Raw genomic sequence first — 15,105 nt, 5'->3', positions numbered from 1 at the left:
GAAGTTGTAAAAACAGGTAAAATTTCAATGCTTAAAAGACATCTAGACAGGTACATGGATAGGAGAGGTTTAGAGCAGAATGGGCCAAACACACGACGGGACTAGCTCAGCACGGGCTGATTCCCCCACTGTGTAGCGCTATGACTCGACATAAATCCACTTATAATGAAGAGAGTTCTACAAAGATTAGACAGATCCGTTGCTTGGGTGGCAGGTTTGCTTTAACAGAGATTGAGCAGACTGATTCTTTATTCTCGGGAGCTTAGTGGTCTCATTGAAAAAGATGTAGAGCTTGAGAAGGTAGAGACCGTGAGAGTGTTTCACCTGGTTGAGGTCTTCATCCAATAAAAGGGTCGAGTGGCACAGGAGTGTAGCGCTTACAGTGCCAGCTCGTTCCCACTGCTGTCTGTAACGTATTTGTACATTCTCCCCGTGAGAACATGGTGCCCTGCTTCCACACACATTTTAAAGACGTACGCACCAGGGCTGCTATGTTCTGGTCATGCTGTACTGGTGCCAGACACATGGCCCATTTAAGTTGGAGCTCATCTTGCGGTTGTCTAACACACGCGCTGGACCCTCAGTCTGCGTGAAAGCACACACCGCCTTTCAAAGAGTCGCTCGAAATCCATCTCGAAGAAACAGGGCTCCCACGGTCTTTGCCCCTTGAAGCCATCCATCTGCACAAAGCACCTTGTGCAACAGGGACGACACCCTCAGTGACCTTCCCTTCTGCCTTCTCCCAGATTCCACCAAGAAACCTCAGCCCAGCGTTCTCCAGAACTTTCTCTCAATTCCACCATTCTGATTGGCTGACAGCACAATCCTACGTTAGACAACAAGCCTCTTATCTCAGCTGAAACCTAAATAGGCCAAAGGCAGAACAGACTGTCTTACAGAGCTGCTAAAATGAAATACCTACATCTTAGCAGTAAAAATCTTAACCAGGATGTTACATGTGTATTACTGTGCTTTACACCCTAGTTTGGAGAAGTGTCTCATATATATACTGTTAATTAAATGACAATAAATTGACAAGTAGTTTCAGGTTTCAGAGTTTGGAAATGTCACATGTTAAAGGCAAGTCAGGGGAACAAAGCAAATGCTTATCAACCATGGAACAAGTTAACAATATCTATCATGAAGTGGTGATATAATTCTCAGATAAAAGTGATCCAAGAATGAAGGTGAATTTATGAAGGGTACAAACTACCCAAGCTGACCATGTAGGAGTTATATGTGAATACTCTAAGTGAAGTTCCTGACAAGATGTTCTAGAATTCTCTTCCCAAATTCTGTTAAAGCTGAAGTTCATCTGGATAGTGTGGTGCAAATATTTTACCTCATAGGGGCAGGTGTATATATCCTGCCTTTCATTTGCAGTGGTTTAGAATATTCAGTATGATCATGGGTGATCTGTCTCCTCTCTGGCTCGCTTATTGTCTTATGAGTGATGAACAGATCTGATGGACAATGGGTGCAGTTACCTATTCCCCCTTCCTGAGAATCACGAACCATTACTGTTGCTATGCTGCTCATGAGAGAGAGAGATGGAAAACATGCAAGAACATCTGCTACAGATAAGAGGGGGAGAGAGACTGTTGATTTACTGTATTATGACTTCTGCAAGGGTTATTTATCTTCTACTATTCTGTTCATTAACATTTCTCAGTGGATAGCCGGAGTGGGCTGGTTTGATGGACTCAGTCATTCAAAATTGATTGATAGCTGAGACCCCGTGAGTAGGGATAAAAGACAGGTCTGGAGAGACACCCTTCAGACACACCAGTGGACCCTGCCTGAGGGTTGTGAGCCCACAAGGAAGGTGGGGGCATTGGAGACCGAACCAGATCGGCCAGTTAAACTCAGTGTTACAGCAGGGCCGGTGGGGACTTGTGTGTGTGTGTCCACTCATGCCAGAGTGACGAGTCCACCTGAATGACAGAGGGGTCATAACTGAATGGCCACAACCACACGATGGATTAAGAAAGAAGTAAAAGGTTTGCCTGCCGCAAGTTGCTGTTACGTCTCTCTCCAACGATTACAACTCAACAAGCATAACTACTTCAGCGCTCATGAACTGAACTTTATATTCTATGACAATTATTTACCCCTAGACATCGATAGAGCTTGTTTATTATTGCTATTATTCCTACACTTTTAGGTTTATTACTGCTACCTTGTGTTATATGTATATTTGCGTTATTGATATGGTTTTGCTTTCTTTATTAATAAACACCTTTAAATATAGTACCACCAGACCCCAACGGACACCTCTCTCTGCTGGTCCGACACCCAGTTATGGGGTACGTAACAATCGGCTCTCCCTACTAAAGCCCCTAAGTCCAATCCACAATCAGTCCTCTGGGGTAAACAATTCATTCACCAAATTGACATGTTCTTCCAATCCTAAACTGTTTAAAAACCTTTAGTACCTATCACGTCACACCTCCAAAATTATCATATTTTAAATATGGAACCAAAACGAAACAGTTGTGATCAAGCACTTTAAAAATTGATTAGCTGGGCTCTTAAAAGAGCCGTTTTTTTTAAATCTTGCTTTCCTTGTATTCAAGTATAAACTTTGCTAGCGTGGCCCGTTTTCTTGGGCAGCAGCACAGCCTGGATGTTGGGCAGGACGCCACCCTGAGCGATAGTAACGCCTCCCAGCAGTTTGTTGAGCTCCTCGTCGTTGCGAACAGCAAGTTGCAGGTGGCGGGGAATGATCCTGGTCTTCTTATTGTCCCGAGCAGCGTTGCCTGCCAATTCCAGAATTTCAGCCGTCAAGTATTCTAGCACTGCCGCCAGGTAGACAGGAGCACCAGCGCCCACCCGCTCAGCATAGTGACCTTTCCGTAACAGCCGATGGATACGCCCCACAGGAAACTGTAAACCAGCCCGAGAAGAGCGAGTCTTTGCTTTAGCGCGACCCTTCCCTCCAGTTTTGCCACGACCCGACATGATCAGTCAGCTACTTGGCGCTCAAAACGAGAATGATGAAGAAGCCCCGCGGTGTCTCCTTTTATAGCACTTTGGGCTCAAAATACGATTTCTGATTGGATAGTCAAGTATTTAGAATTGGACCAATGAGAAGACAAATCAGAAACAGGCGAAAATCTGCAGATGCTGTAAATCCGAATAACACACACACAAACACAATGCTGGAGGAACTCAGCAGGCCAGACAGCATTTATAGAAGATTAAAAAATACTTTCAGGATTAGGTACCTTTTTTTCCATAGATGCTGTCCGGTCTGCTAAATTCTCCAGCATTTTGTGTAAGAAGACAATTCAGCTCCGTTTTCTAGATCACTTGTTTCTAAGTAGATTAACCCAGCAAGGTTTATCCACAAAAACATAATTTTTATTCATTTTATTTTATATCCTTTAACGTTATAAATATTCCAGAGATTGGAATAAATTATTTGTGTATTGAGTATACATTATATTTGCTATTGACGTCAGGTCTAAAAGGTTAACATGATATATATTGAATAATTAATTTCATTTCAGTAAAAGTTATCAAAAGTCATGAATTGTTGCAAAATTTCCCATCAAGCTTATTTTCGATACAGATCCCGTTTTATACTATTAGTCCGGACAGGAAACGCATAAAAAGGATGATGAATTTGCCTGTCAGCATGCGTGTGATACAACAATAAGTGTTGAGATATTGTTCCTTTGGTTGACTCTTTCATTGGTTGACTGCATCTAAATTTATATGAATAATTGGAAGAATCGGAAAAGACGGAAAAGCTTGGTTGTGTCGTAATGTATAGCCGTTCGATAGAAACGTGTGCATGGCTCTGAAAAGAGCCTTTTATGTTCAGATAGTTGGCTTCCTTCTATCTCCGTTTGACTGCCTGGTCCCGCCGCCTGGCTGCCCGGGAAACAGCAGGCCGCTTGGGCCCTTTTTTGGCCATGGCCGTCGTGCACTTGCGAGGGCTTTTGGCCGCCTGCTTCCGGGCAGTGGGCTTGGCTGTTGCGGCTCTTTTCCGGGCGGTGGGATCGGCTGCTACGGCTCTCTTCCGGGCGGTGGGCTTGGCTGTTGCGGCTCTTTTCCGGGCGGTGGGATCGGCTGCTACGGCTCTCTTCCGGGCGGTGGGCTTGGCTGTCGCAGCTCTCTTCCGGGCGGTGGGCTTGGCTGTCGCGGCTTTTTTCCGGGCGGTGGGCTTGGCTGCTACGGCTCTTTTCCGGGCGGTGGGCTTGGCTGCTACGGCTCTCTTCCGAACCGCTTTTCTCCTGACCTCCTCTTTGCTCTGCTTCTCGACCGCCGCCTCCTGATTCGAACGGAGAGCAGAAGCGGAGCTGCCAGCGGCAGCACCTTCCACAGCGGAACCTTTGTTGGGTAAGGTGTCGGCCGGCTGCCTGGGGCGGGAGCTGGCCTCGTAGGCGGCGGCCGAGGTGGTTTTCACGGCGCCGAGCTTGGTCGCCTGGCGCTCCTTGGTGGCGGCCACTGCTTCCAGGATGTGCTCGGCCATTGCGCCTTTCTGCGACCTATAACCTGCCTTCTTCTTGGCAGCCGACAACAGGCCAGTGGCGGCAGGAAAGGGACAGTTGGGAGCCGCACCACCGTCTTTAGTAGAAACGGTGTCAGCCATTCCACGCAATCGCCTCAAGACGCGGCGGATCGGCGGCGGCTCCCGTTTAAAGGCGGGAAGCGGACGAGGTAGAACTAACCAACCTTCTCTTTCTTATGAAGCAACACACACAAAATGCTGGTGGAACACAGCAGGCCAGGCAGCATCTAGAGGGAGAAGCGCTGTCGACGTTTCAGCCCGAGACCCTTCGTCAGGACTAACTGAAAGGAAAGATAGTAAGAGATATGAAAGTGGGAGGCGGAGGGGGAAATGTGAAATGATAGGAGAAGACCGGAGGGGGTGGGATGTAGCTAAGAGCTGGAAAGGTGATTGGCGAAAGTGATACAGAGCTGGAGAAGGGAAAGGATCATGGGATGGGAGGCCTCAGGAGAAAGAAAGGGAGATGGAGAACGGTGATAGTGAGAGGGGCAGAGAGAAATCAATGTCATCAGGTTGGAGACTACCCAGACGGAATATAAGGCATTGTTCCTCCAACCTGAGTGTGGTTTCATTTTGACAGTAGAGGAGGCCATGGATAGACATATCAGAATGGGAATGGGACGTGGAATTAAAATGTTTGGCCACTGGGAGATCCTGCTTTCTCTGGTGGACCGAGCGTAGGTGTTCAGCGAAACGGTCTCCCAGTCTGCGTCGGGTCTCACCAATATATAAAAGGCCGTACCGCCTTTCCAGCTCTTAGTTTCACTCCACCCCCTCCGGTCTTCTCCTATCATTTTGCATTTCCCCCTCCCCTTCCTACTTTCAAATCTCTTACTATTTTATCTTTCAGTTAGTCCTGACGAAGGGTCTCGGCCCGAAACGTCGACAGCGCTTCTCCCTATAGCTGCTGCCTGGCCTGCTGCATTCCACTTGCATTTTGTGTGTGTTTTGCTTGAATTTCCAGCATCTGCGGATTTCCTCGTGTTCTCTTTCTTATGAAGTTGGGTTAACCCTGGCACGTTGCTTACCCCGCATGTTTTCAAGTTGTATATATTTTCTTTGGCTGGATGCTCAAAGACCTCTGGGTTTAACCACAACTTCTCCCCCACTGCAATCAGCTTCCGGAACCCAACCTTGGGCTGTATTACTTTTTTTGTTTTCTCTTTCAATTTCCTCTTTTTTCCCCATTCAATTATGTTAATTTAAGTTTCTGTTAATGCATCTTGTCACGCTTATAATATGCTGTGCACCAAGTTGTTTTCCATTGAATTTATTTCCTGCATAAACATACCTCTGCAACAAACCTGACTTTGAACTTGCTGATTTAACCTTGTGGATTCTGGGGAACAGCGAATCATCTCTATGGTCTCCCGCTTTGGAAGACATCTGCTGAAGGATGAAGAAATATGCCCAGAAAGAGTTTTTTCACTCTTGGCAGCTTCCCTTACTTTCTTTGAAAGATCTGTGATTCATCCCTTAGATAATTTCAGGGTAGCTGTGTGGCCATTTCATAGTTCAAGGCCTGATCTGCCATAGAACATAGAAATCTACAGCACATTACAGGCCTTTCGGCCCACAATGTTGTGTCGACCATGTAACCTTCTGTATAGACTGCCTAGAATTTTACTAACAAATAGCCCTCTATTTTTCTAAGCTCCGTGTCTCTTAAAACACCCTATCGTATACGCCTCTAGCAGTGCATTCCATGCACTCTCTGTGTGAAAAACTTCCATCTGACATCCCCCTTGTACCTACTTCCAAGCATCTTAAAACTATGCTCCCCTCGCGTTAGCTCTATTTCAACCCTGGGAAAAAGTCTTGCTATCCATACGATCAATGCCTCTCATCATCTTATGCACCTCTGTCAGGTCACCTCTCATCCTCTGTCGCTCCAAGGAGAAAAGGCCGAGTTCACTCAACATATTCTCATACAGCAACATCCTTGTATATCTCCTCTGCACTCTCTCTATAGCATTTACATCCTTCCTGTAGTGAGGTGACCAGAAATGAGCACAGTACTTGGATCTAACCAAGGTCTTGTATAGCTGTAACATTACCTCACGGCTCTTGAACTCAATCCCATGGTTGATGAAGGGCAACACACCATATGCCTTCTGAACAACACTGTCAACATGCACAGCAGTTTTGAGTGTCCTATGGACATGGACCCCAAAATCTCGCTGATCCTCCACACTTACCATTAATATTATATTCTGTCTTCAAGCTTTTGGCCTAATGAAATGAACCATTTCACACTTACTTGAGATGAACTCATCTGCCACTTCTCACCCCAGTTCTTCATGCTATCAATGTCCTGCTGTAACCTCTGACAGCCCTCCAGACTTTCCACAACACCTCCAACTTTTGTGTCATCAGAAATGATCTGTCTTAAAAGCATATTCCTGATCAATCTAACCCTTCATTCCTAGATTGCCTTGCATTTGTCTTTTATCTGAGCACCTATCTGAGAGTCCATTAAATGTCCCTAATGTATCTTCCTTTACCACCATACCTGACAGCACATTCCAAGCATCCATCACTCTCTGTGATTTAAAAAGAACACCTACATCTTACATCCTTCCTATACTTTTGTCCAATCACCATAAAAGTATTACCCCTTGTATTAGCCATTTCTATTCTGGGAGAAAATAGTCTCTGGCTGTCCACTCAATCTAAGCCTCTTATCATCTTGTACACCTCTATCAAGTCACCTCTTAGTCTCCTTCACTGCAAAGAGAAAAAGCTCTAACTTGCAAAACCTATCCTCATAAGACATGCTCTCTAATCCAGGCACCATCCTGGGGAATCTCCTCTGAACCCTCTCTGAAGTTTCTACAACCTTACTATAATAAAGCAGCTAGGACTGTACACAATATTCCCAGTGTGGTCTAACCAGAGTTTTATGGAGTTGTAACATTACCTCGCAACTCTTGAACTCAATCCTCGTCTAATTGATGACGTGATTAAACACGTTGATGAAGGTAGAGCAGTAGATGTAGTGTATATGGATTTCAGCAAGGCATTTGATAAGGTACCCCATGCAAGGATTATTGAGAAAGTAAGGAGGCATGGGATCCAAGGAGACATTGCTTTGTGGATTCAGAACTAGCTTGCCCACAGAAAGCAAAGGTGGTTGTAGACGGGTCATGTTCTGCATTGAGGTCAGTGACCAGTGGAGTGCCTCAAGGATCTGTTCTGGGACCCTTACTCTTTGTGATTTTTATAAATGACCTGGATGAGGAAATGGAGGGAGGGGTTAGTAAACTTGCTGATGACACAAAGGTTGGAGGTGTTGTGGATAGTGTGGAGGGCTGTCAGAGGTCACAGTGGGACATTGATAGGATGCAAAACTGGGCTGAGAAGTGGCAGATGGAGTTCAACTCAGATAAGTGTGAGGTGGTTCATTTTGGTAGGTCAAATATGATGGCAGAATATAGTATTAATGGTAAGACTCTTGGCAGTGTGGAGGATCAGAGGGATCTTGGGGTCCGAGTCTATGGGAACCTCAAAGCTGCTGTGCAGATTGACTCTCTGGTTAAGAAGGCATATGGTGCATTGACCTTCATCAACTGTGGGATTGAATTTAAGAGCCGAGAGGTAATGATGCAGCTATATAGGACCCTGGTCAGACCCCACTTGCAGTATTGTGCTCGGTTCTGATTGCCTCATTAGAGATAGCATGTGGAAGCCATGGAAAGGGTGCAGAAGAGATTTCCAAGGATGTTGCCTGGATTGGAAAGCATACCTTGTGAGAATAGGTTGAGTGAACTCAGCCTTTTCTCCTTGGAGCGACAGAGGATGAGAGGTGACCTGACAGAAGTGAAAAAAATGATGAGAGGCATTGATCGTGTGGATAGTCAGAGGCTTTTCCCCAATGCTGAAATGGCTAATGTGAGAGGGCACAGTTTTAAGGTGCTTGGAAGTAGGTACAGAGGAGATGTTAGGGGTAAGTTTTTTTATGCAGAGAGTGGTGAGTGCGTGGAATGGGCTGCCAGCAACGGTGGTGGAGGCGGATATGATAGGGTCTTTTAAGGGACTCCTGGGCAGGTACATGGAGGTTAGAAAAATAGAGGGCTATGGGTAACCATAGGTAATTTCTAAGGTAAGGACATGTTCAACACAGCTTTGTGGGCCGAAGGTATTGTGCTGTAGGTTTTCTGTGTTTCTAATGAAGCCCAACACACCATACACCCTCTTAACCGCCCTGTCAAACTTGAGCAATGTATGGATGTAACTCCCTCCACACTGCTGAGCATCCTGCCAACAACCCTGTGCTCTACTCTCAAGTTCCACCTTCCACTTCAAGCTTTTCTGGGTTGAGCACAACCATCTGCCACTTCTTAGCTCAGTGCCACATCCCATCAATTTCCTATTGTAACCTCTGCTATCCACAACCCCGCCTACCTTTTCATTCCTTTAGATTAGGTACATTCTCATTTTTCTAAATGCTAATGAATACACCCTCGATCAATATAATCTCACCTCAAACAGTGTAGAGATAATCTTGGAAATCCACGGAATTGGTGGATTTCCAACCATTGAAACAGAGCTAAGGATTTTATGTGTGAATTGGTGATTTCAGTCTTGAAAATACTGAGCCATTGATTCATTCATTTTGATTCAATCTAGAGATATAGAATATAAGAGCCAGGGTGTGATGTTGAGGCTCCATAAGGCACTCGTGAGACCACACTTGGAGTATTGTGTGCAGTTTTGGGCTCCTTATTTTAGAAAAGATATACTGACATTGGAGAGGGTTCAGAGAAGATTCAGAAGAATGATTCCAGGAATGAAAGGGTTACTGTGTGAGGAACGTCTGGCAGCTCTTGGGCTGTATTTCCTGGAGTTCCGGAGAATGAGGGGGGGGGGGGGGGGAAGAGATCGCAGAAACATTCCAAACGTTAAAAGGCCTGAACAGGTTAGATATGGCAATGATATTTCCCATGGTAGGGGAGCCTAAGACAAGAGGGCACGACTTCAGGATTGAAGGGCGTCCATTTAGAACAGCGATGCTAAGTAATTACTTTACTCAGAGGGTGGTAATTCTGTGCAATTTGTTGCCACAAGCCGCTGTGGAGGTCAAGTCATTGGGTGCATTTAAGGCAGCGATTGATAGGTTCTTGATTAGCCAGGGAATCAAAGGGAGGAGGCAGGAGAGTGGGGATGACTGGAAGAATTGGATCAGCCCATGATTGAATGGTGGAGCACACTCGATGGGCCAAATGGCCTACTTTTGCTCCTATATCTTATGGTCTTATGGTTAAAACAGTATCACCCGAACATCAACTACCTCACAGTGCTTTGTTTGAGACCCATATATAGAACTAATGTGGTTTGGAAACCTTTTTGGTCATCATATTATGTTAAAATTTTGTCCATTGTTAGAACCAAGAACTGAACACTCCAACACTTTCTACTTCATGTTATATGTATCAGTACTATTGAAAGCCGGCAGTTGGGTAAAAGAATGAGATTCTTTCCGTTCTTGAGCACCTTTAAAGGTGTTGCTATCCATATTCTTCAATAGTAGTTTGTTGTAGACCAAACGCTCAAGTAAAGAGGCGCTGTGTAGTGTAGCAGTTAGAGCAATGCTATTACAGCATGAGGCACTCTAGAGTTCAGAGTTGAGTCCCGGCGAGTCTGTGTGTTCTCCCTGTGGGATGCGGGTTCTCTCCAGGAGCTCTGGTTTTCTCCCACAGTCCAGACGTAGGGAGCAGGGTAATTGTTCATTGTGAATTGTTCTGTGATTAGGTTCGGGTTGATCGGGGTTGCTGGGGGTGCTATGGCTGAAAGTCCAGCTCCACGCTATGTGGCGGGCTAAATAAATAAAGGCCACCTCTATCTACCGGCGTGCAGTCGAGAGCATCTGAATACACACCATCACTGCAATCTGGCAGGCGGGAAATCTCAACAACGGGTAGTCAGAACTGTCCAATGCATCAGCTGCACTAGCCTGCTGCACACCCCGCCACCGCAGTAGGGCTATATACACAAGGAGGCCAGCAATATCATGAGAGATCCCACCCAGCCTGCTCATGGACTGTTTGTCCCACTCCCATCAGGGAGGAGGCTGCACAGCACCCATGCCAGGACCACCAGACTCAAAAACTTACTTTTCTCAGAGCAGTAAGGCTGATGAACAGCTCCACCCAACAACCCATCACTCCACACCCCCAACCACCACTACTTTATCATTTTCTTATGTGTAGACACATCTGTGCCTTGTGTCACTTTATGGACATACAATCCATCTACGTATATAAGCTACCTTATGTATTTATATTTATTGTGTTTTTATTATTGTATTTTGTGTGCTAATGTGTTTCCTTTCATAACAAATTGGATCTGGACTGGCAATTATTTCATTCTGCTTTGCATTTGTGTACTGGAAATTACATTAAAGAATCTTGAATCTTCATAGAGTCTTTGCATTTTCAAAACTGCTTTATGCATTCTGAAATCAAAAATACTATCAAATTTCCCCAACAGAATACAAGTGTATTACACTAGCATTAACGATTTCAGTGACTCTTACTATCTTGTTTCTACATTCAGCTCCAGGTAGCTTGGAGGCCCAGAGTGACCTGCCTTGAAGGTGAAGACCTGTCTGTGTGTGTGAGAGGGAAGGAAAAGGCTTGTTTTGCTGTTGTTGCTGCTTGTGTTGCTCTGCTGATTAGCTGATTCTCGAGCTGGAGAACTCGAAATAAAATGTAACATTTCCGACTGACGGTAACATCAAATTAACGACTGTTGTCTCCCCTGTTGCTGTGGAAGGAGAGATATCTATCTCTCTTGTTAGTGAGAGATAGAGAGAGGGAGAGAGCCTATGGGGTGTTGAAAATGTTGGAGTGAACAGCCAGCTTCTGATGGTTGTAGACCATGGTCTCTCTTTGGGGGCTTTGCTGTTGCTGGCATGGTGGGTGGTGGGTGTGCCGATGCTTTTCGCCAAGGGGAAGGGGGAGAGGGTTGATGCTGCTTGTGCATGGGAGAGGGGCAAGAGGCTTTGGGGTTTTTTGCTGTTATCCATTCTTTGGGTTTATTTTCTCTTGCGAGGATGTCTGTGGAGGGTAAGAATTTCAGGTTGTGTACCGTATACTTTCTCTGATATTAAATGGAAGCAGTGAACTGTTGACCATGACGGACAGGCTATGTTGGTGCTGGAATGTGTGGCAATACATGTGGTGGCCTGCAGCACATTAGCAGGTTGTGTTGGTTGTTAACGCAAACGACTCTTTTCACTGTATGCTTTGATGTCAATCTGATAAATAAATGAATCTGAATCTGTAATGTCATTGAATATTTCTGCTTCCAAAATGTATTAAAAGTGGCCTCATTGCAAATACTATCCATTTATTTAATATGCTTTTATAAATATACATTTTGGAACAGTTAATTCAAAGGGAGTTTTCACATGTTCCTAGAAGTTTTACGGTACAGAAAGACATCTGTTAATCCACCACAAACTGTGCAGCTTGTAAGAATAATCCAATTTATCTTTCCTGGTGCTACAAAAAGTAGTGGATGTGGTCCAGTCTATCATGGGTAAATCCCTTCACACCACTGAGCACATCTACATAGAACGTGCTGCCAGGATGGTGGTAGTTACATCGGGGACATCTAAAGGATTCTCAGCTATACCTCAGTTCATGTGACTTCTGGTTTAATATGATGCTGGTGATGCACAGCGATGAGTTCCGGGTAGGAAACAAAACTAAATTACTGTACTAATCACACTTTTTCTCCGAACCAATCACTGCTGTCAGTAGCCTGTGACCTCCCTTTTGGAGCTGAGCTGTTGAACTGCCGGTACAAGCTGGCGTTTGAGTGGAGTGAAATGAAATCTCTAAGGTGCAGGCTGGATGCGGCGTGGCGGGTACAGGCCGAATAAGAGTGGTGAATGAACCAATGTTTGGTCACTGCAGGAGCGGATGTGAGGGTAAGATGAGGCAGGGCACAGGCCCAAGAGTGGGCCATGAACCATTGTTTGGACGATTGAAGTGCTGAGCCACAGTGAAGGGTCAAATCAAGGCAGCGGGGCCCAGGCCCGAGAATGTATTGAACCAGCAGGGTCCAGGTCTGACAGTGAGGAATAACTCACTGTTTGGCCGATGTACCTGCTGGGCCTGATTGTAAAGATCAGGCTGCTCCATGAACTTTACTTCTCTTTGCATTGATGACCGGCTTCGCGATTCTGGACTCACTTTCGTGAACTACATTTCTGAATATAATTTGCTTATTTCCATGGTTTCATTTCTATCTGCACACTGGGTGTTTGACGATCTTTGTTTTAATGGGTTCTACTGGGTTTCTTTGCTGTGAGGCTGCCTGTAAGGAGATGAATCTCATAATATCGTAATAATAAATGTACTTTGAAATTTGAACAATATAAATCAATTCTAATTCCAAATGATTCCAGTGAATCTTTGCAGAGGAGATTTGCAAGGATATTGCCTGGATTGGAAAGCGTGCCTTGTGAGAATAGGTTGAGTGAACTTGGCCTTCACTCCTTGGAATGACCGAGGATGAGAGGTGACCTGATAGTGGTGTATAAGATGATGAGAGGCATTGATCGTGTGGATAGTCAGAGGCTTTTTCCCAGGGCTGAAATGGCTAGCACAAGGGGTTATAGTGTTAAGGTGCTTGGAAGTAGGTACGATGGTGTCAGAGGTGTTTTTCATACAGTGTGGCATTGGTCCTTCCAGCCTTTCTGCCATTCTGCCCCCAGAAACCCTGATTAACCCTAACCTAATCACAGGACAATTCACAATGAACAATTAACCTACTTCTGACGTCCGGCTTTTTTCCCAGGGTTGAAATGAGGCCAACACGAGGGGGCATAGTTTTAAGATGCTTGGAAGTAGGTACAAGGGGACTGTCAGAGGCAAGTTTTTCCACACAGAGAGGGGTGTGTGTGTGTGGAATTCACCGCCAGTGACGGTGATAGAAGGGGATACAATAGGATTTTTTAAGAGACTCTTAGATAGGTACATGGAGCTTAGAAAAGTAGAGGGCTATGCGTTAGGGAAGTTCTAGGCAGTTTCTAGAGAAGGTTACGTGGTCAACACAACATTGTGGGCCTGTAATGTGCTGCAGATTTCTATGTTCTATCTGATTGGCAGAATTGGTCCACACGGTGACTCAGTAATCTGCAGATGGTTGATATTGCCGTCCTGATTTAGTAACTTTGCTTTCAGGTACAAAGCCCTGTACAAAGTGCAGCATGAACCACCACTTTCAGAAATGTGTGCACTTTTAACGCTGATGTTTCTTAGGAATGTAAACACTTTAGGAACAACTTCTTCTCCTCCACCACCAGATATCTGAATAGTCCATGAACCAAGTAACACTACTTCATTATCTTTACAACAAATTTCACAACACACGTCAGTGACAATAAAACTGCTTTTGATTGTGTCCTGATATCTGTAATTGCCTCTTTATCCTCATTACTGGCTATCGCAATGTGCACTAGCAATGTCAGAACCCAAGCGCAGGGAAAATGGCGACTAGGGTTTTCTTTATAAAAATTCCAACAGAACATTGGTGGTTTTGTCCGAGCTACATCACAAGACTAGGACCCTCACAATTAGCACTAATCAGGCGTCTGCTTAAATAATACAACCAACATGGAAACCCCAAACATATCAAAGTAAATTCAAAGCAAGCTCAAACAGAAATCACCAGCAGACCAAATTACAACGGGTGATTCACTCGACAGGAAAAACAACACAAGAAACTCTAATTGACTATCGACTCTTGTTAAACAACGATTAACCAACATTCTGTGGCTCCCCGCTCAAGTCCAAAGAACTCATTACAGCTGGGTACTGTTTTGAAAATCTGTGTGTTAAAATTCACTTGCCACATGCCCACCAGTCCGCCTGGATCTATCGTAATTTATTCTCTCTTCTCCTCACAGTCATCCACACTATTCAAAATTGTCATCCGCATGCACAAGTCAACGTCATTAATGTACACCAGGAGAAGCAGGGACACTCTTACCCATTCCTGAGGAACTCTAACACTATCTCCATTCCAGTGTGGGCAGCATCTTGTCCCTGAGCCAGTTACCCAATTCGTACTGCCACCAGAATTTTTTAAAAATTCAGTCCTCTTCAATTTTCCTGAAATGTTTTCTGAATGACCTATGGCAGTCCATCATAAAATATTGACAATTTCCCTTATTGAAAGGAACTCAGTTTCATTAGTTGAAAACGATATTTCCCCAATAACTATAGTTTGCTTTCATGAATTTACTCTTCTCCAAGTCACAATTAGTGAAACGTGAAATGCTTAAGGGGAACCTTCACTCAGAAGGTGGTTTGAGTGTGGAAGGAGCTACCAGCAGAAGGGGTGGATTAAGTTTCTACATTTAAGAGAAATTTGAATAGGTACATGGATGGGAAGGGTACAGAGTGCTGTGGTCCAGGTGCAAGTTGATGGGACAAGGAAGTTAATGGTTTGGCATTGACTAAATGGGCCAAAGGTCCTGTTTCTGTGGTGTAGTATTCTATGACCCTTATTTTGTTCTGAATTTTTGTTTCTAGCTGTTGTGATTTGGGCACCACAGTAGCACAGAGGTTAGC

General features: G+C 44.8%; 1 protein-coding gene across 1 annotated transcript; it reads right to left on the bottom strand.

Annotated features, from left to right (window-relative positions):
- Positions 1 to 2,571: 2,571 nt before the first annotated feature.
- On the bottom strand, positions 2,572 to 2,961 carry LOC140721340 (histone H2A-like). Its single transcript, XM_073036185.1, has one exon. The coding sequence runs from the start codon at positions 2,959 to 2,961 to the stop codon at positions 2,572 to 2,574; it is 390 nt and encodes a 129-aa protein (XP_072892286.1).
- Positions 2,962 to 15,105: the final 12,144 nt, after the last annotated feature.

This window comes from Hemitrygon akajei, chromosome 2, assembly GCF_048418815.1.
Source record: "Hemitrygon akajei chromosome 2, sHemAka1.3, whole genome shotgun sequence".
Taxonomy (NCBI): domain Eukaryota; kingdom Metazoa; phylum Chordata; class Chondrichthyes; order Myliobatiformes; family Dasyatidae; genus Hemitrygon; species Hemitrygon akajei.
This window is presented reverse-complemented; position numbering and strand designations above follow the sequence as displayed.

Bases quoted from the DNA above. Each gene is read 5' to 3' on its own strand.
- LOC140721340 (XM_073036185.1), bottom strand. From the start codon at position 2,961: ATGTCGGGTCGTGGCAAAACTGGAGGGAAGGGTCGCGCTAAAGCAAAG.